This window comes from Nyctereutes procyonoides, unplaced genomic scaffold (assembly GCF_905146905.1).
Source record: "Nyctereutes procyonoides isolate TBG_1078 unplaced genomic scaffold, NYPRO_anot_genome, whole genome shotgun sequence".
NCBI classification, from domain to species: domain Eukaryota; kingdom Metazoa; phylum Chordata; class Mammalia; order Carnivora; family Canidae; genus Nyctereutes; species Nyctereutes procyonoides.
Genome location: NW_026575121.1, coordinates 890,211 through 915,170, shown reverse-complemented (window position 1 = coordinate 915,170; position 24,960 = coordinate 890,211). Strand labels below are relative to the sequence as shown.

Here is a 24,960-nt window from a genome sequence, read left to right as displayed (position 1 = left end):
GAATTTGAGGCCTGGAGTGTTAAGAAACCTGGAAAACATATTGGCTGATAAAATATCTGCTCAGAAAGTGAAAGTATCTATGGGCAAGTAAAACAATCATTTTAATTTGAGAAAATTCAAGATTTAAAACATTCAGATAAAAAACTGCAGATATCATTTGTACTCAACCCGGTAATCAACAAATGTTAATATTTTATTGTATTTGTTTCATATCTTTTTGGGGAAAGAATTTCTTTAAGAATACTCTGGTAGGGGCGCCTGGGTGGCTCAGCAGTGGAGCGTCTGCCTTTGGCCCAGGGCGTGATCCTGGAGACCTGGGATCGAGTCCCACGTCGGGCTCCCTGCAGGGAGCCTGCTCCTCCCTCTGCCTATGTCTCTGCCTCTCTCTGTGTCTCTCAGGAATAAATAAATAAATAAAATCTTTAAAAAAAGAGAATAGTTTGGTAATCTGATCTCAGGATCTACTGGCTTATAAGGAAAATTAAAAGTGTATTTGTTATATAGTGTTGAAATCATTCAGTTTTCAGCATTCTTGGTCTGTAAGATGAAGAGTTGGAAGGGTTGAGAGTATTCCCCATATGTTATATTTAGTACTTTGCAAAGTTGTTCTACATCATAAAATAAAGCTTTTATTCTCTTAGCTTCATAGTGTTGAGATTATTGAATGACCAGGATGTGAGCGTTATTTAAGTATTGCAGTTAATAGTCTATCTGCTAGCTACCATAAACCATAAAGAGATGTTTCTGGAATTAAATGATGTAATACAAGTAAATCAGTGCCCAGAGAGCACTGGATGTATAGTAAATGCTCAGTGAATGTGAGTACTAGTAAGGCTTCTGAATTAGAAAATTTTTATTTATTTTTATTTATTTTATTTTATTTTTTTGAATTAGAAAATTTTTAATTCTTTGTTGATGTTTAAGTACTGGGCACACCCATATGCATCCTTTTGATGGTCCATTGCTAAATATATATAGTAAGTGAAGTAGAATGGGGATAATTGGATAATAACAAAAACATCTACCATCTAATGAGAAATTATGTATCCTCTGTATTTTACATAAGTTATTGTATCTTTACAGTAACCCTTTCGCTATTACTACAACCTGCATTTTTGCAAATGAGGGGACAGAGGCTCAAAGAGATGAAGTTACTGGACTAGCATCCTGGCAATAGAAGTGGTGGCACCAGAACTGCAACCCCTGTCTGACAGCAGCTCTTTCCCTTCCTTCTTGCAACCGTGTAACACTTCCGGAACACTTAGGTGTTAGGTAGACTCCTTAGGTGGTGTCTCATATAAAAATAGAAACTCATTTCAAAACAAAACAGCTTGGGATATACCCCATCTTCATAATTTCCCTTCCAGAGGCAAAAAGAGGGAGACAGAAGACCGGGGACTGCAACACCTTAAGGAAAAGACAGACTTCTCATCCCGGCAGTGAGCTTTCCTGTTCTCAGACAACCATCCCCCTCTTCTAGTGATTGCCTTGGCCTTGGGTATCAGCTGCTTATTTGAATTACTGTCCATTTATACACTAGTGTTTGCTTCCATTCCATATTTTATTGCTAGGATTTCCCAAACAAGAAACAAGGAGGACTGCTAGGGGTGGTCAGGTGATGTCCATGGGAGGGAGCAAACATAAGGAAGAGAGCTGATTGCCATTAACATCCGTTCTCTCCATAGGCTCTGTGCAGACGGAGCAAAACCCCAAACGCTCAAATTCCCCAGCCAGCTGTTTTGATATTAGACTCCAGATGCTGTCTCAGAAGTCTGTGGCATTAAAGATCTGGTTAAGCCTGCTGGGTTTATGAGAACCTCCCCCACCCACCTCATCCCTGCTGCATAAACCAGCCACGGTTGTTTGTATCCCCAGTGATGGTGGCGGTGACCTTACTCGGCTCTGCCTGCTTTATTAGTGAAGGAAGTGATGTGTCTCTGTTTGCTAACTCTGGGGCTCACTTTGTTTCTTGCCAAAGGAGCTCACATTCAGCGGAGGGATGACAGGGGAAAGGCCTAATAAAGGGTTATGAACTTCATCTTGAGTGGAACACTGTTTCACATTGCACGCCAGAGCTGCACTAGGCTGTCCGATGTGATTAACAGGAAGAGCCAGGAAAACTTACCTGATTAAAATACCCCAAGTACAGTTGCCAAGTTTCTATCTCCAGGGGGCAGGGGGGAAAAAAAGAGACCATATGAGTTTCTGTTATGGAAAACATTGAGAAAGTAGATGTGAAAATGTGCTCTAGGCAGTTCGTTCAATAATACATCAGGGAAATGCAAGACTGTGAGCCGATTACCCAGTTGCTGAACATGTTATTTAATTGTGGACTCACTTTTATTCCATCTTTATTTTGTAAACCCAGTCTTTCCAGATGTTTGAGACCCGTTTTATAGGCACCAGACACATTAGGGAAAGAAACCTTCCAACATATGTACATATTATCTAACTCACCAGCTCTTGCAAACATTAAGTCTAACACACGAACAAATGTGTTACGGTATTTTTCATAATTGTGGGTAATCTGTAGCCTTCACGAATATTTTGAACCCCTTTGCTTATCAAAATTTGTAAATTTCAAAATTAGGCCATAATTTATGCACTTGTAGCCTTTTGTAGCCTTCTGAGATATCCAAATTGGATATTTCTTAGTGATCATCTTGTCCAAGGAATGTTCAATTAGAAATAAATGTGTAATTAAAAACTTATATGAAAAAAAAAAACCCTCTAGGCCCAACTAGCATCACTGCTTAATTCTACTTTACTTTAGGAAAGAAATAATACTCAAATAATGATACTTACTCAAGTCCTTTCAGAAATTAGATGAGGGGGGAATACTTCCCAACTAATTTTATGAAGCCAAAATTACCCCAATATCAAAGTCAAAATTATTTTAAAAATAAAACCAGGCCAATATCCCTTATGATCATAGACTGAAAAATTCCTAATAAAATATCAGCAAATCAAATATATAAAAAGGATAACATAACCAAGTGGGGTTTATCTCAGGAATGCAAAGTGGGTTGAACATTAGAAAATCGATCTGCATAATTCACCTGTTTACACGTGACAAAAGAAAAATTGTAGATCATTTCAAGAGATGCAGGAAAATCATGTGACAAAATTCAGTCATAAAATAAATTCTTAGCAAATTAGAATAGAAAGTCACTTCCTCAGTCTGGTAAAGGGCGTCTATGACAGACCTAAGCTCATATCATACTTCACTGTAAAAGACTGAACACGGTTTTCCCCTATGGTTGGGTGGAAGGTAAGCATGTCTGCTCTGACCACTCTATTCACCATTGGAGTGGGAGTCCTAAGAGTTTCACAAAATAAGAAAAAGAAAATGGTATATAGATTGGAAATTAAATAGTGAAACCATCTTTATACATAAAAAGTATATACATGTATGTAGAAAGCCCAAGTGAATCTACCAAAAAAAATTACTATAACTAATAAACAGGATACAAAATCAATGTACAAAAAATGAATTGTATTTTTGTATACTAGCAGTGAACAATTGGACAATGGAATAAAAACATATTACACAGAATATCATCAAAGATCATGAAGTTCTAGAAATAAATATAACACAGTATGTGCAAGACCAGTATACTGGATGTTACAAAACATTGCTGAGAAATTAATGAATTAAATAGAGAGGTATACCATGTTCATGAATTTGAAGATTCAATATTGTTAAGAGGTCCATTCTCTTCTAACTGATCTATAGATTTAATGTAATGCCTATCAGGCTTTCTTGGGGGAGAGAGCCAGAAATTGAGGAGCTGATTCTAGAATTTATGTGAATTTGCAAAGACCTGCAATAACTGGAACAATTTTGAAAAAGAATAAAGTTGGAGAACTCACACAATCTGATTTCAAGACTTACTCTAGAGCTATAACAATCAAGGAAGTGTGGCATTGGTGTAAGGATAAACATACAGATAATGGAACAGAATAGAGAACCCAGCAGTGGACCCACACTTATATAGTCAATTGAATTTTTTTTCAGTGGTATCAAGATACTTCAGTGGGAGAAGAGATAGTCTTTTCAACAAATGGTCTGAAGAATTTGGATATTCATATGAAAAACAGTATTAACAGAAAAATTAACTCAAAATAGATCACTAATTTACATGCAGAAATGGAAACTACTGAACTTCTAAAAGAAGGGAGAAAACTTTTGTGACCCTGAGGATAGGCAGGGATTTCTTAGGACACAAAACCTATTAATTATAAAAAAAAAGGAAATTATAAATGTACCCATGAATTACATTTTATCAAAATTAATATCTTCTGTTTTTTTAAAGACCCCACTAAAAAAAAAAAGATAAACTGTAGTTGGAAGAAAATGTTTTACATGGTATATCTGATAAAAATATGTATCTCAAATATATAAAGAGTTGTCTTAACACAATAATGAGATGAAATACATATAGCCCAGTTTAAAAAAAAAAACAAAGCCAGAAAGTGTGAACAGACAATTAGCAAAAGAAGATTTATAAATAGCCCATAGGCACCAGAAAACATGTTCAATATCGTTAGTCACCAGGGAAATGGAAATTAAAACCACAAGGAAATATCATTAGTATTCACTAGAGTGGCTTGAAATAAAAAAAAAAAAAAAAAAAAAAAAAAAAACAAGTTGAGGAACAACTGGAACTTGCCTACCTGGCTGGTGGAAGCATAAAATAGTAAACAGCTTGACAAGTTTCTTATGACTCATTCTACTCCTGGGGTTTACCCAAGACTTACAAAAACACATCTCTATGGAAAGACTTGTGCAAGAACGTTCAGAGCAGCATTTTTGTTTTCATAGCAACTTTTTCAAAATAGCCCCAGACTAGAAACAACCTAAATGCCCTTTGGTAGGTGAGTGTGTAAACAAAATGTAGGCTGTCCATAGATGGGATACTACTCCATAAGACAAAAGAACTATTAATAGTGGCAATGAAATGGATGTGTCTCACAGAAATTATGTGCAGCAAAAGAAGATGGTCACAAAAAAGTACTTGCTGTGTGATTCCATTTCCATGAAGTTCCAGAATAAAGCAAAAAGTAATCAATTTTGATAGCAGATCAGTGGTTACCTGAAGTCTGGAGAGGTGTGAAACAATAGACTACAGAAGGGCTCGAGAGAACGTTTTGGGGTGACAGTTACATGACCGTATATATGTATTTGTTCAAAATCCTCAAATTAAAGTGGGTATATTAACCACATAAACGTTATTCCTAAATAAAGGTAATTAAAAAAAAATGAAGTAGTTACAGACCCATGAGAAGTCAAGCCTCCTCATATCAGACGTAGTATTTTTTTGTTTATGTATTTGGTCTTGTTTTTTCCTCCTCCATGGACCCCGCAAAGGTAATACTGGAATCCAGTGATAGAATGTGGGCAGGGAGGCAGGAGTGAGTGATGGCCTTGAAGTTCGGGCCTGGTTGACCAGGAGGATGGTTTGGGAGGAGGGTGAACAGTGTCTCTAGGCTTCCTGGTTGGGTTTGGTTAGCCTTCTTAGAAAAAAAAAAAAAATGAACTCACCCCCTGAGAAAAGTACAGTTGGCCGTGGAGCAGGAGCAACCGAGCCAGAAACGAATCAGAAGAAAAGCCACCAGGACCTAGAAGAACCGAGAGGACGAGTTTTCGTGGAATCATGGAGAAGTTTTGCCCCCACAAAGAGCAGGGTCAGAAGCACTGCCAAGGGTCAGGGCCCAGTTCATCTCAGTAAAACGAACATCAGATCCCAGAGCGCCGAGTCCGCTCGCGTAGGCTCCGGTGGCCCCCGCTGGCTCAGTGCCCTGGGACGACGCGCTCCACGTCCCTCTAGCCCAGTCCTTCGAGGTGGGGATGGGCCAGACCGCGGTTTCCGCCCAAGGTCCATTCTGAACGTCAGCGAGGAGTGTAGGTGAGGAGCTCCGCCAGGCTTGCACGGAGACCGGGCGTGTGATGCCGTCAGCACTGGCAAGCCGTCCCTAATCTTTGTTTCCAAATAATATTAAGTGCTGCTTGCGTGTGCGGCGTGGGCATGGGCGCTCGGCCCCGCGGGTGGCCTTGCTCGGCAGGGGCCGGGCCGGGCCCAGGGTCCAGAGCCGGGCCCAGAGCCGGGCCCAGAGCCGGGCCGGGCGGTGCAGGGCCCACGTCTCCACCAACTCCGGCAGCGCATTTTCAAGAGGATTAAGGAAGGGCCTCGGGGCTCGGGAGCCAGAGGGCAAGGAAGCCGGCAGAGGGTAGAGGCAGAGTGTAGACGTCCTCAAGGAACGTGGAGATCGGGGGCAGACCCGAGGGAGCAGCGGCATCAAGGCGCCCCTGTGAGGGGAGGCTGCGCTGAGCTGCCCGGGACGGCTCCGGCGGCGAGCGCGCCCCTCAGGGGGTCCAGCCCGGGCGCGCACGTGCATCGAGGGACTCCTGGACGCCCTCGTGTTGGGCCGTGGCCAAGAGCACCCGGCCGCAGGGAGGTCGGGCCGTTGGCTCCAGCGCAGCAGGCGTCGCACCCCGGGGTCCTGGGGCTCCTGGCACCGTCGCAGCCGTCCCCCCTCCACACTCCGGGCCCACCGTCACGCCTGCTGGTGCCCACGGTGTAGACAAGCGCAGGCTGACGTGGGGAGGACGGGCCGGACCACGGAAAACCATTCCCAAGGTGATTGCGAGCAGTCAGGTGGGGGAGTCCGTGCTGGCCCGGGGCTTTCAGGGGCCCCCAGGTCACCCCCCACAGGCAGGGGCCCGGCTCTCTGCCGGTGGCCCAGAGAGCGAGAAACTCCCTGGCCGCAGGGTCGCCGAGGACATTCGGGCCCACGTCACCCTGTGCAGAGCTAGGGGGTCGCGAAGGGAGCAAGTGGACCCTAGAAGACCTGGAGCCTTTATCCCCTTAAGGGCCGAGTCAAGCCTGTCGGAAATCTGGATCCCCTGAAATACAGCTGTGGCCACGCTGGTAACGCCTTCGAAGATGGGTTTATCGTTTCTTCGTTCTCGCTGATCCCGCCGGGACAGTCCCAAGTAGTCAACAAGATTTGTTTTTTTTCCCTGAACGTCTGCAGTGCACTTCATATGCATCTGCACTTAGTTTCAGTGTCCTTTCTTGGGATTTCCACTTTTATTTTAGAAAAGACGTCTGTAATGGAAAACACTAGGGTAAGCTTAAAATCATTTCAAAAAATGAAGGTTGCTTGCCATGTTAATTTGCTGTGTTTTAAAAATGACGGATTTATTCTCTACAGATTTTGTTTTATGCCTTTTCCCAGTTTCATTAAACGATCGACGCACATCGCTGTATGGGCTTAAGGTGTCCGGCATGATGGCTTGACTCACAGCTGTTACGAAATGCTCACCACAGTGCGTTTAGTTAACATCTGTCATCTCATATGGATGCAACAAAAAGGGAAGAAAAAAAATTTCTCCTTGAGATGAGAACCGTTAGTGTAATTTGATGATTTGCTTAGATTCCCATTCATTTGGTGGTTGGATGAAACCTGAGTCACCCAAGTCCTGTTTTGGGAATTTTTTTTTTTTTTTTAGACTCAAGTGTGCTCCCAGGCTCATAAATTGAGTTTTTCAAGAATATAAACTGTTATGAAACATTTTTAAGATATAGATAGTATATATAGATAGATAGTATGTGTATGGAGATAGATATATAGTATATTATATAGCATATATCTAGATATATATATATATAGTATATATATAGTATAAGATATAACCTTAGGAATTTATTTTTTTAATACACTTATGTTTTTTTTTTTCTTCAATCCAGAAGTAGACAAAAAGAAGTATTATAAGTACAGCAAGGAGAAGACAATAAAGTGGCTTGGAAAAAAGGTATAGTACCTCTCTAGTACCTGGAGTACTGGAGTGCCTACTTTTTCCAGCAGGAAAAGTTTGATGCTCCCTTTAAATAATATTTAGAGAAGGTGCTAAGTGTGAATCCAAAGACCATCTTGTGTACCCAGTTAAAGGAGAAAAACTGTATAAAGATATCCAGATAGGAAAAGAAATGTTTTACTTTTCATCCTCCGTCATTCATGTATGTCTGGAGTTAGCGTCATCTTCCCCATTTCCCAGGATCCTCACCCCTGGGTGCAAGAAGTTCTTCATGGTGATGGAGATTTGAGTCTTCCATGCCAGGTGATATCAGGCATGATGCATTTTTGCTGCTGCAAGTCCTGCTGTTGTCTCAGAGGTTGAGGTTGCTCACATGCAGCACAGCAAAGGGCTGGGGCAGACGGGATTCACACTTAGAGGCAGTGTGTCTCACTGTCAGCGTCCGGTTGCTCGAGGGATCTTAGTGATCCTAAAATCCTAGAACTATTATAAGGTCTGAGCAGCGTTTTTCAGATTGATTTAGTGGGTCTTGATCAGTATTTCTCTTAGAATTGAATGGAATGGGATTGGGATGGGGTGGGATGGGATGGGATGGGATTGGGGTGGGATGGGATGGGGTAGGATAGGATGGGGTGCAGTGGGGTGGGACGGGGTGGGGTGGGATGGGGTGTAGTGTGATGTATTAAAATATAGCACAGAGTAAGGACAAGTATTAATTATGGTTTTATGAAACATGTAACTATAGATGTGTTGAAGTATTGGGTCGCTGTGTTATTTCTTACTGTGGGTACAGTAGAAACAAACCAACCACTTCGACAGCCAGTGGAGTAAGAATATCGTGCACTTCGCACTGATTAGGAATCTCCCCAGACCGGGTCTATGGATGACAGTTTTTCCGGTTCCGTGCATACCTGTATAGTACCGATTCCCAAGCTCCTTTTCTATCTTGTATGTAAAAACCTGCTTGTTCCATCGTGTTACCGGGCACATGGGGAACCTGGAAAAATGGAAATGGACCTTGCAGTGAGGCCACTACTATTCAAAGCAGAGCAAAGATGCCCCCATGGGTCACCCTGCATTTGCATTAGCAGTAGGTGAAGAATCAGGGTGAGTGCTGAGCAGGACCTTGGCATTTAGTTTTGTCCTTAGCAAATAATAATGACACGAATAGCAAAGGGACATTTATATTTATTGAATATGTCTCTTAAATCCCTAGGAAGTGGAAAATTTATTACTTATTCTGTTTAGAAAAATTATTGCATATAAACTGAGCCATCTCTCATCGTCTGATACCTGGTGAAGACACTTCTAGGTCCTTGGGTACTTACTTCTTCCTGCATCCTAAATGGTGGGAGGACGATCTGGAAGGTTGTGGATTTCTAATGTTAGTTGGAAATACCCTAACGTTCCCTTTATGGTTACTTCACAGGTTCAGCAGACCGTGTCGGCCCTAAAAACCAACAATGTGAACGTCAGCGCCCGGGTACAGGCAACTGCATTTTTCTCTGGTGACCCGTTTTCCAGTGACAAGGAAGGTAAGCAGATCATTTCGTCAGAAGTCCTTTCTGCCTGGAGGAAGCTGCTGACGTATAAATGTCTGTCCTGCGGATTAAAATCGTGATGTCTCAGAAGCTTTGCATCTTGCCCGTGTGCTCTCGCAGATCTCGGGGTTCCCAACCCAGTAATACTTCTACCGTAGATCGTTGCTCTCACTAATCGATACTTAAATCCTGCCTTCGGCAAATATTTGCTTTGCACTAATAGTATTAACCGGCCAAACGCCTCGGGCTGTCGTTTATCAAGAGAGTGCTGTGTGCAAGCCCCGTGCTTGAGTTGCCGCTGGACACACAGCAGCCCCGCTGACCCTCCCCGCAGGTCCCATCTACACTGAGAGTCTGGAGGCTGCGTCCCAGGTCACACGGCTGGTAAATGATAAAGCCGAGCTTCCGATGGAGCTGCTGGCTCCGAGGCCCACACTTACCATGTTTGTGCTACTACTTGTGTGGCCCTGGGTTTCCAGTGTGCTACCTCTCTGCGGCGTATCCTACTATTGGTCTTAATATTTTGATTTTAGGTGAAAATCAATTCCTCCGGCAATTTTTTTCTTTCAGGTTATTAAGGTCTGTTCTTTTGCTTTTCCCAGCGTACCGTCCTCTTATTTTTATATGAGCATAGTTGCGTAGTTGAATAAACACAGCTACGTTATGCTACTAACCTTCTCAAATGGTGGGACAGAAATTATTCTGACTTTGAGCTCCAATCCAGTGTTCCCCTGTTGTGGGCATACAAACTCCAAAGCCTCTGAGTTTTGTCATTAAAACAATTAAAACTAGGACCAAGAGGGCAGGCCCCGTGGCTCAGCGGTTTAGCGCCGCCTTCAGCCCAGGGCATGATCCTGGAGACCCGGGATCAAGTCCCACATCGGGCTCCCGGCATGGAGCCTGCTTCTCCCTCTGCCTGTGTCTCTGCCTCTCTCTCTCTGTGTGTGTCTCTCATAAATAAATAAAATCTTAGAAAAAAAAAAAAACCAACTAGGACCAAGAGTCTGCTTGTGCTTGAAAGTATAATTCAGGCGGTCTTTGATTAGCAGAAATATACGTTAAAACACTTTGCATGTGTAGATGGTAGAGGACTCCTGCCATTCGGGAAATGGGGGAAAGCTCTGGCCATCCTCAGTTTACCAGCTATCACGGTTTTTGATTGGCTCCAACAAAAGAGAAGGGGTTCAGTCAGATGGATGGATGGCCCATAGATTTTTTTTTTTTTTTTAAGAAGGAGAAGGGATATTAGAGATTATTTAGACAGATCTCGTTTTAAAAGTAAGGATTTGTGGTCTCAGAGACGTAAATGACTTAGCCAAGGTCACCCATCCTAGCTAGTAGGCCACATATTCTGCTCTGAATCCAGCGTTTATACCAATTTCTGAGTCGGTATAAGCCAATTCAGGGACTGGGCACGGCTCTATTGCCATGGCTTTAGGGTCTAGCCAGAAAGTAAGCCTACAGCATTTACACTACTTCCTTCCTTTTTAGATCTTTAATGAAGTTTGCAGCCAGAAGAGGCAAACAAATAGCATGCTGGCTTTCTTAGGTTCCTTCATCCATTCGTGGATAATTACCAACCTAGAACCAGGAGCACATTTTAAGAAGGGTCTGGTGATAACTTTCAGTTCTATGTTGGTGGAGAGAATCTCTCACTGAAGACTCTCCGAGATCATGTGGTCCGGACAGCAATCCCTTTAATGCTCAGGCAAATTATTATCTTAGTTTGAAGGCAGAAGAGAAAGAAAAAAAAAAAAAAAAAAAGGAGCAAATAAGTATCCCAGCAGCAAACCTGAGACAGTGTTTTTGATTATCTCCAAATGATTATCCACATATTAACTTTGATTATCCTCTAGTATACGTGAAATACTGAATTTAAAAACAGGGCTGTAAACAGATTTGGTCTCATGTAGCTGCAGCTCACTGATGCCACGGCTTCATTTTAGAACTGAGTGTCCAGGTGCTAAGAATTCATTAGTTAACAATGATACATCCTACTGAGCTTAGTTTTACACATTTTTGAAGGTAGTTTTTTTTTTAATTTTTTTTTTAAGATTTTATTCATTTATTCATGAGAGACACAGAGAGAGAGGCAGAGACCCAGGCAGAGGGAGAGGCAGGCTCCATGCAGGGAGCCTGATGCGGGACTCAATCCCGGGTCTCCAGGATCCCGCCCTGGGCCAAAGGCAGACGCTAAACCACCCGGGCTGCCCAGAAGGCAGTTTTACTAGTTTGAGGGTATGTATAATGTTCAGGATTCTTATAAAGCATGTACTTGACAGAGACGTGTCTTATAGTATGTCTCTTAAATGAACATACTCATTACTACTCGTTAATTAGATTTATTCTGTATTGCAACAGACCTAGAAAAGATTAGTCTTTAGAAGGCACGAACATGTCAAATTGTCACAGCTGATTTTGAGCTTTATTTGCATTCAAAGGCCTCAGCTAAGAAAACGACCCCGAATCCTTGTTCTAACCATCATTTGGTGAGCATCTGCTGTGTTATGTCATCTGCTAACTTTGATATCATCCTCTATCGTATTTCATCCATGAAATTGCTCACTACTCTAACAGATGGATGTTAGCGTCCCCATTTTCCAGATGAGGAAACGGAGGCTAAGAGCTTAAGTGAGTCTCTAAGGCCTGATAGAGCCAGAATTTTAACTCTGGTCAATTTGACTGTAAAACTACCATCATTGTTACTAACTTTTTTTTCTTGCACTCTCCATTCTGTTTCTTCCAGAGGATTATGTTTGCTATGCCCATGGCCTGATATCTGATTACATCCCTAAAGAATTAAGTGATGACTTAGCAAAATATTTAAAGTAAGTATCATTCGTCTTTAGTTATAATTAGGAAGTGCCTCGGTGCTTCTCGGTTCCCCAGCAGGTTCCTTTAAAGCTTATCACATCACTATTTCAGATAAGAAATTATTCTTGAGTTACATCCTAGGCTTTGTGGTTTGAAGGCGACTTTTAATAGACACTGATTTATTGGGACAAATTGATGTGATGCATACCGATTGAGGAAACTAGTGAGCATTAGGACTGGAATCGCGAGTTGCTATGATTGTGGAGGGTAAACGGTTTAAAATTTTATCCCCAGTTAGACTTTACTAATTTGGTTCCACGTGATCATTTTAAGCGAAATAAAGTTTAGAAGAAAACAATAGATGGCACGTAGAATATATATATATATATTTTTTTAAGATTTGTTTTTGTAATTTGAGAGAGAGCAAGAGTGGGGGGGGCAGAGGGAGAGGGAGGAGCAACCCACCCCCCCTCCTGCTCTGCTCAGCAGGGAGCCCGACCTGAGGCTCCAGCCCAGGACCCCGGAATCATGACCTGAGCCGAAGGCAGAGGCTTAACTGACTGAGCCATCCAGGCGTCCCTAGAATATTTTTGAAAATTACATTTAAAGGTTTTGTAGCATTTTCACGGTCATTAGACGTTGGCCAAGTACCTCCATTGTGCCCAGCACCTGGAACTCAAATGATGAAACACGATCTGTGTCTGAAGGCTGAAAAGGGGTTTAAGAACGACTTGATTTGTGGCTTGTCCTTCATAAAGATATTTAATATAATATAAAGACTTTACCTTAGGCTGAAAGGAATGTGTTTCTTTTCTAGGTTTTAGCAACTATTGTCAAGATTTTATGGGTGTGATAATAGCTTTTCCTGATTCTTGTAGTAGCTTTCCCCTCTGATACGTGAAGATAAAGCGACTTCTTAATAGATATATAGTTGCTGTTTTTAGCAAACTGCATAGGTCCTACTTTAAAAAAACAATGAGTGGAAACGAGTTTCCGTAATAGTTAAAGTGTTTCTGAAAGCCTGCTTTAAATTGATAACGCTATCTTTCTGTTTAATATTTCCCTGGGTTTCTCAGTGCCTGTTTGTCTCATTAGAGACCTAGATCTTTGTACTCCTGTTATTTCTTAAATTCCTTTCTTTGCTCAGAAGCGATGAGCTTTTGGTTAAAGATTTGGAGAGAAAGACGTGTCAGTTAAACTTCTCTTTAACTGAAGAAAGGTCAAGTTTGTCTAACTCTTTGTTAGGCAGTTAAAATAATTCTCGCTTTTAAATATACGCTGGATTCCATTGTATGTCAAATACATCGTATTTAAGTAAAATATGTGTATGGTGGATTCATCACTAATGAAGGGAGAAATACTACATTTATGCTAAATTTATGGAGACTAAAGAAGAGCGGTTCCACTGTAACAAGTGAGTCCTAATTTTATTTTATTTTATTTTTTTAGTTCAGACAATTCCAATATGAGAAAAATGAAGATTTTTTTTTTCATTTAGAGAAACGTCATTCTTTCCACCGAGATGGTTTACACTAGGACACCGGGGGGTGAAGCTAGTCCAAGAAAGTCGCGTTACTAAGTCCTAAGGTGACCCAGTCTCTCTGTTTGCTTGTCTATGAAAAACCATGACTCTGATTCTTATTTTTGACTCCTCAGGCTTCCAGAACCTTCAGTTCCATTGCCAAGCCCTCCATCAAAGGTAAGGAGCTGTGACTAAGATATCTTTGGGGGACTTGGATAAATATTACATTTTTACCGCGGAGGTAGAGTGTGCTCTAGTACATTGTAAAGCCTACTGAGTCCTCCTTGGCTGGAGTGACGCTGGGTGGATTAAAGATTATAATGAGCTCTCTCCATCGATATTCTTTTATTCTTGTAGATTTTACCTGAATGATAAAAAACAGTGCTGCGAAAACCAAGTTAAGAGTCGGTTGTAGCCAGATAACCTACGTAAAAACCTTACGGATATAGAATTAAAATCCGGCCAGGTGCTGTAATTAGCTCTGTTAATCGTCAGGAATACTCGATGTATAACAAAAACTCATTTTGCCAGATCTAATTGTTACTGGCCCAGAGGTGAACACAGCATGATTTTTTTTTTTAAAGATTTTATTTATTCATGAGAGACACAGAAAGAGAGAGGGGCAGAGGCACAGGCAGAGGGAGAAGCAGGCTCCATGCGGGGAGCCCCATATGGGACTGATCCCGGGTCTCCAGGATCGTGCCCTGGGCTAAAAGCATGATTTTTGCAACACAAAGAAGCCTTTGAGCAAGGGGAGCCAAGCTTCTTCCCCCCTCAAAACACACCCCTGCTTGGAATGATCAAGGCAACTTGTGTATCGCAAAAAACCCTTCCTCTTCCAGACGTTCTCAGGCTCCCGCCCAAGGCTCCTCTGCTCCGTGGGCTGCGGCTTGTGTCTGTCTCCTGGAGGGGGAGAGCGGAGGAGTCGGCCATACACCACCCCGATGGCAAACTGCGGGGTCCCTCCGTCCCCCAGACCCTCGAGGAGCGCTTCTCGGAGGCAGGGAAATAGAGACCTGCGCCGTGTCGTGTCGCCGAGGTCCCTCCCCGCCAGCGGGTACCGGCTCCTTGAGAATGGAAAGGGGACACGCCGTGGGTGTTAGGGAACGCTCCTTTCCCTGCCTTCCACGTGGCCAACGTGCTTGGGTCTCGTTGTTTGGGGTTTGGTTTTTTTTTTTTTTTTTTTTCTCGTATCCTATCCCGTTTGGAGCACTGGTTACTTTGACCTTTGAGGACGGAAAGTTTCAAGCGCATCGACGGTAGCCGTAGGCCGTCGTCAGCAGCTTGTCAAAGGAGGGTCATCCTCTCTGCAGGGGAATAGCGCGGGGCGGGGTCAGCTGCTGCAAGACCCGAGGTCGTGCGGGGTCAGAGCCGCGTCCTTCCCGTGGCAGTTTCCAGACCTTAAAGTGCTTGTGATGTCCTTGGGTATGATTTAGATCAGGGGTCGGCAGCCTTGGTCTGTAAAGGCCAGAGAGTGGCCATCTGAGCCCCACGGAGCCCACGGCCTCTGTCCCCAGTCCCCGCTCCGCTGTGCTAGCGGGGAGGCCGCCACCCACGATTCGTGGGCCTGTGGACCTTAATGTGTTTTGCACTATTTCCTTACTATCACCCGTTTGCGTGGGCCGAAGCCCAGCGTCCCGCCCTCGCCCCTTTCTGTCGTTTGAGGGGACGGCTGGCGGCCGGCGGGGCGGATGCAGTCAGCGGGTTGGGGACACTTGAGCTCCTCCTTGCAGACCATCGTTAAGGATAAGAACCGCCGGACACTAACTCCTGTGGTACTGGGCCGTTCGTTCGCTCCTTCTCCAGAACTGTACCCATTACCCATTGAGTCATAGCCTTTGTTGCTGTCTTTCTGAGCCTTTTTTTCCTGTTTCTTCTGAAACTTTCCCCCAAATCTGTAGCAATTTGGGCTTTTTTTGTTTTTTTTAAAGCAGTCTCCATGCCCAGCGTGGAGCCCAAACACGGGCCTTGAACCCATAACCCTGAGGTTGAGACCAGAGCTGAGACCAGGAGTCAGACACTTAACCGACTGAGCCACCCAAGCAAGGACCCTGATCTGGTCATTTAAATAACAAAATCAGTGTAGAAATGAGGATTCCTTTGAACATATTCGGCGTGTGCTGTGAATAACTAGAGAAAGGTCTGTGCCGAGGCCCCTCCAGCATAGTTTTCTTTTTGATGAGCTGATAACCGGTGTCTTGCTTGATCCGGAGCCGTCAAAACCCTTGGACGAGTCAGTCATCTTATTAAGCAGCGTATGCTTATTAAGAAGCGCTTTTCGTCTTAACTCTTGTCTTGAACGTTTTCCATCGGACTTAGCGAGAAGCGAGCGTGCCCAAGTGGACAGCACATCTGTAGTAGAACGTTTTACCGTAGAGGAGAGCAGACTTCAAGCCTAGGACTTCAAGCCTTCTGCAGGCTTTTTTTTTTTTTTAAGGTTTTTAAATTTACTTATTCAAGAGAGACACACAGAGAGAGAGAGAGAGAGGCAGAGACACAGGCAGAGGGAGAAGCAGGCTCTGTGCGGGGAGCAGATGCGGGACTCGATCCCAGGACCCCGGGGTCACGCCCTGGGCCAAGGGCTGCGCTCCACCCCTGAGCCACCCGGGCGTCCCTGCCTTGTGCAGTGCGAGGCCATCGTAGCCTTCATCTCTACTTCCTGTGAGGTCCACTCTCCTTCTCCTTTGCGTAAAAATAAGCATCACCCACCTAAATGCCCTTTACTGACCTTAATTCAAGTAGAAATCTGTATTCTTCTGAACGTGGCTTGGGTGCGCACTGTGCGGGCAGGTAGTGCGTTGGTGATGAGCCAGGCTTTCTCTCTTGAAGATGCGTTTGCGGGGAGGTTGCCGCGCGACCAAGAGAAGGCCCGCCCCGCCGCGTGACGTGACGGATTTCCAGGATGCCCCTCTGCGCTTTACGGTGAAGCACTTCAAGGCCTGCCGTTGCATCCCCTTGGCCTCACACACGTGCCGTGGCGTCTTTTAACGCCCACGCCGCAGTTCTGTGCTTTAGCAAATGCTGGGCCAGGAGGAGGGAAGCTGGGAACAAATCCGCCTTTGCTGGGGGAGACCCACAGCGGGTCTTGTCCCCCCCGCGTCTCCACAGAGAGCTTGAGGATCTGCAGAAACCCAGGCTGTGGCCACTGTGCCGTCAGTTCTCCGTGTTGAGCATCAAGACTAACCTGCCCTGCTACGTGCCTCTCACGTAGTAAATAAGTCCCAGTCCCTTCGGTTATGTGAACATGAAGGCCACAGACCTAGCTCCTGACAAGGTTCTCGCATTCATGGGTGCAAAGTGCTCAGGAGGAAGGTGGAAATGGGAAGGAAAGGCGGAACTAGTGGCATTGGGCCTCATGGAAAGCCCTTGCACAGCAGTGGAGACCTTACCCCCGGCCTCTGCGAAGGGGCCTTCGGTCGTGCGTTTAATCTCTCTGTGCGTCCTCGACCTGCTGGCTGCTCACCTTGCAGGGTCGTCCTCGTGTGGACAAAATGAGATAGTTGAGTTGAAGGAGGTAAGAATGAGGCTATACAAAAAGGGTGATAAGAGATAATTTCGTGCCATACTGCTTTTTTTTTCATGCCTTATTCCTAAACGGGCGTTACACCAACCCAGAAGGTGAGCCAAGTGGTGGCTCCAGCTGGACACCTGGCCCCCTTCAAAGAATTTCTTGTCTTTGACTTCTGTGCCCACCTTCGCCCTCCTAGACTGTCCTCGAAGCCGGCAGTCACCCAGGTGCCCCCTCATGCTGCTACGAACAGAATCCATGAGCAGCACCGCTCGGCTGCCCGTGGGCCGGGTCATGGACCCCGTCGGACGGCCCCGCCTCACGGCTGCCGCTCCGGGGGGATCCGCGGCTCGCTCTCCCACATAATTGGCGAAATGCAAAGTGGGCCCCTTGCAGGGTCTGCTCTTCCCTTTGGCCTTGACCAAAATGACCCGTAGAGTCTTTTTAAAAAAAACCGAATTGATGTGTTGAGGTGACATTTGACATCACTTCCCTGCTCTAACATTGCAGAAAGTAAAGTTATCTGATGAGCCCGTAGAAGCAAAAGAAGATTACACTAAGTTTAACAGGAAGGATTTGAAGACCGAAAAGGTATGTGTGTCCCGCCGTCGTGGCCTGTTCCTGGATCCAGTTAGGCGATCTGCGCGAGGACATCGGGAATGTGCTTGACTGTGATTGTATAATTTTGTGATCTTTTTTTTTGATTTCAAATTATAATTTTGTGATTTATCTTTTTTTAATTTTTTTTAAAATTTTTTTTTAAATTTTTAAAAATTTTTTTATTAAAAAATCTTATTAAATTAAGATTTATTTATTTATTTATTCATGAGACACACAGAGACAGAGACAGGCAGAGGGAGAAGCAGGCTCCACGCAGGGAGCCCGACGTGGGACTCCATCCCGGGTCTCCAGGATCACGCCCTGGGCCAAAGGTGGCGCTAAACCGCTGAGCCACAGGGGCTGCCCTAATTTTGTGATTTAACTCAAGGATTAGTAACTTGCATTTCTGTGACTCAGTGATTAAGTCACAGTTGTGAACGGCAGCGAATGTTTCAAGCCGGGAAGGCTTTTTCCCGGATCGAGGCGGGGCGGTGCACGTAGCAAGAGCGTGCCGGACTCTGTCCTCAGAGGGGCGCAGAGCGAGGGAGCGGTGCTGCCTGGAAGCTTCCCAGAGCTTGTGACGATGACGATAGTCCTTAGTCACCATCCAGCAGTCACCCCAGCAAATATTTTCATGACCTTTCATACAAACTTTTATCTGGTCCATACATTATAAATGCATGCACAGCTTTTAAAATTGGCATTTTAATATTTACAGTTTGGGGTCCCCTCTCTCTCATTTAGCATTTCACTGTATCATGAAAACATTTACGTGTCATGAGGGATTCTGTGACAACCTTAATGGTCTCACGATATTCAGTCATTTATTTTATTTCGCCATAAGGAATATGATCTGTTTACTAGCTCCCTTACTTTGGACACATGGGTTATCCTGCTTTTTTTAATTTCTTGTCCTAATGAAGTGATAAACGTTATAGTCTGTATCTCTGGTTATCTCATTAGACACAATTTAGAACTAAGAAAGGGTAAGAGCTTGGAAAACATGAGCTCTGTGGAAAAAAAAAAGGAAAAAAAAAGAAAACATGAGCTCTTTCCATGATTTTTGAGACAATATATAAATATATGTGTGCACATATATAGGGTTGTGGTTTTATATATTTATTATATATGATCATATGATTGTCATATGATCATATATACGACTATAAAACATGTAAATCATGTGGAAGGAGCTCATGTTTATATATGTGTGTAAATATATGTTTATGTGTATACGTGTGTGTCTACATGTTACATAAACTGTATATATATGCACATATGTATGTGTCTGTGTGTATAAACTGCTTTCCAAAAATGTAGAAATTTGTATTCCCAACCATCATTGCTGTTGAGCATTCATCTTGCTTTGTTGACAACACTGAATATTGTCTTTATTCTTGAAATTTTTGACTCTCTAATTAGGCTGTATTTCTCTGACGAGAAAAGTTAGTTGTTGTTTTTTCCAAATGCTTGTGGCCCATTTGCATTTCTGCAAATTGTCAGTCCATGTCCAGTGCCTGTTTTTCGTATTGGGATACTAGGGTTTTTCTTGTTGATTTTTAAGAGCTTATTCTAGATTAGGAATTTAACAACACTTCATGACATACAGGGTACAAATAATTCCCTAATTGGCTTTTAGCCTTTTTATTCTTTTTTTTTTTTAAACAGTTGTAGGTTATTTTGAGGATTAAATGTAGGAAATGTTCTTCCTTGTGATTTTCTCATCATTTTTATGCTTAGAAGGACCTTGCCTGCCCTAAGATAAATTAACTTCCTCCTAAATTTTATTTTTTTATTATTTTTTAAAGATTTTATTCATTTATTCATGAGAGACACAAAGAGAGAGGCAGAGACACAGGCAGAGGGAGAAGCAGGCTCCATGCAGGGACCCCGACGTGGGACTCGATCCCGGGTCTCCAGGATCATGTCCTGGGCCGAAGGCAGGTGCCAAACGGCTGAGCCACCCAGGGATCTCCTCCTCCTAAATTTTAACAGCAGTTACCCGCTCCTTGGCATTTAACGTTCATCGGTTTGACTCTTGGGGCTCTGCGTAACGTATCTGGGCAGGCCACGTCAGGGGGTAATCCAAGTTGAGACTTGGCAAGGTAGGGAGCATTCTGGACGGCTTAGTTCCTCCGTGGAACTGTTTCTGCCCCCACCCTTGTGACGGCCGCTTTTTGTCCCGTCTACCTGGGCACAGTCCCAGGAACTGAGGGGTTGGGCCAGGATGTCAGCTGAATTCGGGGGGTAACTCCTCTCCAGGAGACTGTCACTTTGTCCCATCCAGGCAAAAAACAAGCCCCCAAAATGGGGCCGAATGTGAGAAGCAAGATGCCAGGGACCATGCCCTGTGCCCTTGGAAGGTTCTCCGGCAGGGGCTTCGCCCCACGGCGCTCGGGGGCCAGAGGGCTTGGCTTCGGCTCTGCTGAGTCCCACCCCGTGTGGCCCTGCTGCTCTTTAGCCTCTGGCAGCGCGGGTCCCAGGACGGAGCAGGCAGTGACCGGCAGGGCTCCTCCAAGGCGGCCTTTTGAAAAGTCTCCCTTTGTCGGAAGAGGGCCGGGGCGGTCGCCCTGCTGGTCCCCATGCTCCCGGGGACGGGTTGTCTGGGATACAGCAGCTGTCCTAGGCCCCCGTGGCTGTCCTGGGCCCCCGAGCGCAACGCAGCGGCGCCCGTTGTGCACCCGTCATCACGCCGCAACACACTGTGACCCCCCAGTCGCTCCCAGTCCCTTTGTTGGCGCTACTGGGCTAATAGGCCCTTCCTCCGGAGCCGTCCCCCCGAAGTCAACCACGGGTCGTAACGTTCCACCCTCAGAGGGCAGAGGTTTGTCTCCTGCCTGTTGCTCCAGACTTTATGTCTTGGGTCTAAACTCGGAATGGAAATCAGGACTTAAAAAAAAAAATCATCGTCATCGTCATCCCCATCGCTCCCTTAGGAAGCACGTTAGCAACAAGTACTTCTCTCCAGGAACCTTGAGACGTGCAGGGTCTTGTCTGATTTGCATGTACGATTCATAAATGTTACATTTGTAACAATTTTTCTCTTATTTTCCTTAACAGAAAAATAGCAAAATGACTGCAGCTCAGAAGGCTTTGGCTAAAGTTGACAAGAGTGGAATGAAAAGTATTGATTCCTTTTTTGCTACGAAAAATAAAAAAAAAAATTGAAAAGATCTGAAACTTTGACAATGAAATCTAGCAAAACTGTTTGCCTTTTACATGTTCCTTTTTTGTCCTTCCCCCGCACCAGTGTACCTCCTGACCCTTAATTACTGCCTTTTGGAGGAAAAAAAAAAAAAAAAAAATGAAGGCAATTTTCAGAGTCAGACATTTCCTGGGATTTGATTTTTGTCTTTCTGAACAAAATGTGGGGAAGTCATTGTGTAACTCTGTGGCCTGTGGCCTTCACAGTCCTGTTTGACATCATGAAAAATAATCAAGTGAATAGAGTTATCCTCTAGCTGGCATCCTGGTTTTTGCTCAATAAACTGACATGTGACAATATTTGAGCGTGTGCCTGTTACTTTACGCCGCTTTGCCACACGGTCCCTATAGCACTATGGTTTTCAGCGCACTGACAGCAACCAGCAGCTGTCGGGGAAACTACTACCTCCTAAAAGCCATTTGTTTTCAGTAAATCTTCTGTTTAATATTTTCTGTTTTATGAATACATGTTCCTTGTAGAAAATCGGGAAAGGCGTAAAATTAAAGTGGTAATCTCCCAACTTGACACTACCCAGAGATCATATATGGCACATGTTCTTATAATAATAATTTTTTTAAGGAATCGTAATAGTAATTTTATCATCTTCTTTCTTGACACTTCATTTTGGGAGCATCTTCCCAGGCTACTAAAGTATTCTTCATAAATACGCTTTTTTTTTTTTTAATGCTGGTCATTTTTAATTATTTGGATATTTGATTATTTAATGACCATGACCCTGTTTTGGACATTTACATTACTTACAAATGTTCACTGTTTGAAGAATCAGGTTATAAGTAAATGTTTGTTCACATCTTTAATTGCTCCCTTAGAATAGATTTTTAGATGTGGGCTTGCCAGTTTATAACTGAATTTTCCGAATACATACTTCTGGGAGGGTCGTTCGCAGAAAGGGCGCAGGATCGTGCCCTGTAACCCATGGTGGTTTCAGTTCTTATTTAGTGCCACCTCGTTAGCTTTGAATGTCATCTTTGCAAATAAGTGGGAAAAAGCATTTTATTCCCTGATTACTAATAGTATTGAACATTTTTTTCACATTTACTAAACCATTCATCATCTTACAGAGAATTTTATCTGTTACATTGTGAAAGTATCAGTATTTTTCTTACAGACTCTAGAGATGCTCTAAAACTTAAAGACATTAATTTTTGTCCACCATGTTCATTGTAAATTTTTTCTTGGTCCAAAAGTGGTCTTTAATTTTTGTGTATGTTTTTTTTTTTTTTGGTCATGCATTGTTTTTGGGTTTTATGTATGTGTATATATATGTATGTGAATATATAAATATAAGTGGTATATTTATATATATTTTTATGTGTATATGTGTATAAACTTGTCCTTTACATTGATGTTGTACTTAGAAAGATGCTTCCCTTTGCAGGAAAGTTAACCAGTCACTTGCTTTTCTTCTAAATTTTTAATAATTAATTTTTTGGCTTATATTTAATGACAAATCATCTACAGAATTTGTGTTTAAATATGCTGTGAGATAAAGCTCTAATTTGATTGTTTTCTCACCTGTTGATTTTTCCGTGAGAGCTGTACAATTATTTTCTCGGGTTCTAAGAGTAAGTTCCAATGGGATTTTTACTGAGATTTTGTTAGACACATACATTAATTAGGGGAAAGACAGACATGTTTATAAAATTCCTTGTTGTTACTCAAGAATATTGTATTTCTCTATATTTGCTAGAATCCCAACCATACTTTCACTAACATTTGGTTCTTCATCTTCATATAGGTTCTAGATACTACTTTTTAGGCGTATGTTTAGGTATTTTTGTTGCTATTAATAAAATTCTTTTTTTTTTTAGTTAGATCTTCTAACTGGCCACTTTGTGGTAAAGTTTTACATTTCTATATAGTTATCTTTTTTTTCTATATAGTTATATTTTAAATAACCAATTTATTAAACTTGTTTATTATAAATTTAAACTTTATTATATTCATATTGGGTTTCTGGTGTATAAGGTATGTAATCTTTGAAAAATTGTGTACAATTCTGATAGTCACACCTCTTTTATGCCTTTCATATCCTGGGTGGGAATACCTGGAACAGTGTTGAAGAGTAATAATAGTAGCTGCTCGGACTGATTTGTGATTTGATTCTTGTACGTCACCATTCTGACACTAGCTGTTAATATGATAAAGAATATTTATTTTTGATATTTCATTTCATACTTGGTTTCTTTAAAGTTTTATTTAGTAACTGGTGTCGGTTGTTATCAAATATGTTTCTGGCACCTCTTGAGATGGCGAGAGAGCTTTCGCTGAACTGTACTTCAGTTCCGGTGATAAACCCTCCTTGACGTTAGATAAGGGATACCAGTGTCTGCTTCCGGTCTAGCCATGTCAAATCTAGTTGTAATTAGCTTTTCTGGGCTCTTCCTTAGAATTTTTGCCTCTCTACATTCAAAAGCAATGTTGCAATTAGGTTAAGTGTCAGAATTATGCTGCGTTTCCATCTTGACCCGTGTTCCGGAAGGAATAATTTTGCATAGGAATATTCTGTTATTGGGCCATACTGAAGGAGACTTTAGGTAAAACCATCTAGCACGGAGACGTCTTTTACATCGTCGCAGTCTTTAATCTGGAAAAATTTCTCACCTGGTCTTTATCTTACTCGACCTTGACATTACTGAAGAGTACAGGCCAATTACCTGCTAAACGTTCCTCACTCTAAGTTTGCCTAGTGGTTGCTCTTGATTAGGTTTCGGCGATACCCTATGGGACCCCACAGAGGTAACGGCGAGTCTCTCTCAGGGCAGCATCTCAGGAGCCACAGGGTGACCCACCAGCAGTGACGCTCACCTTGACTAAGGTGGTGGTAACCTTTGATAAGGTCTATCCACCATAGAGTTACGACTTTTTTCCTTTGTAATTAATGGGTAATTTGTGGGTACGTGCTCTGGGGCTTCTAAGTAGAGTCTCAACAAACATTCACCCTTGACAAAGTTTAGAATCGACGGGTGATTTTTCTAACTCCTTCATTTCTTCTGTACTTATTTTTTTTTATATTTAGCTGGAATTTTTTTTTTTTTGAGGAATAGCTTTCCCTTCCTATACTTATTTATTCATTTATGAACTCATGTAAGTTTGGACTTGTAGATTTTGTATTTTGTCCCGTGAGTTCTATGAAATTATTTTGTTGCTCACAATGACCCAGAAGGGCCAGTGGGAGCCCCTACTGGCTGGCTTCTGTATCTTTTTTGGTGTGTTTCTGTCACTTTTTAATACTTCCTTTCTTCTTATGTGACAGGGTATTCTGGGCTCTGGTATCCTTTCTGCCCTTGCTGTGAATCTACCTTTTTCCTAAAAATCCAGGATTCCTTTTCATGTAGAAACCACTTTCTATGCACAAGATGTGCTCCTCGCTTCTACCACCGTGCGTGTGGATTTGCAGGTTTCTCTCCTATTCCCAAGTCACCGAGAGTTTTGGTCAGGAATGGGTATTGACCTTTATCACCTATTTTTTCCCTCATTTATTGAAATGATCCCGTACTTTTCCTTCAATAAAGGTTTATGTTTTAGTATGTGAAGTATAATGATTGATTTTTGGAAGCTAAAATAACATTCCACACTTTGTTTATAGTGCATTATTCTTTCCCTACACAGTATTCTGTTTTAATTCCTCCTATTTTGCTAAGGATTTTTGTATCTCTCTTCATGAAGGATGTTGGTCTGTGGTTTTCCGGGTAATAATTCCGTCTAGTTTTGGTATCAGGAGCAAAACTGACCTCAGAAAATGAATTGAGAAATACCCTCTCGTCACCTATTTTCTGAAAGAGTTTATAGGAGATGAGTAATTATTTCTTCGTTTTACGTTGCACAGAATTCAACAAAGGAAGGCATTTGGGCCTGGAATTTTCTTTCTAGGAAAGTTTTTAATTACAAATTCAATTTCTATAATACATATAGAGCTATTCTAAT

The 24,960-nt window shown here is 42.9% G+C and overlaps 1 protein-coding gene across 1 annotated transcript in view; it reads left to right on the top strand.

Moving 5' to 3' along the window:
• Positions 1-21,311, top strand: part of RNASEH2B (ribonuclease H2 subunit B) — a 58,967-nt gene extending 37,656 nt beyond the window's left edge. Inside the window, exons 6-11 of the mRNA XM_055335969.1 lie at positions 7,755-7,819; positions 9,252-9,357; positions 12,110-12,191; positions 13,834-13,876; positions 17,718-17,798; positions 20,868-21,311. Coding sequence (XP_055191944.1) covers positions 7,755-7,819; positions 9,252-9,357; positions 12,110-12,191; positions 13,834-13,876; positions 17,718-17,798; positions 20,868-20,975 — 485 coding nt within the window. The 3' untranslated portion in view covers positions 20,976-21,311. The remainder of the gene's footprint in view (positions 1-7,754; positions 7,820-9,251; positions 9,358-12,109; positions 12,192-13,833; positions 13,877-17,717; positions 17,799-20,867) is intronic.
• Positions 21,312-24,960: the final 3,649 nt, after the last annotated feature.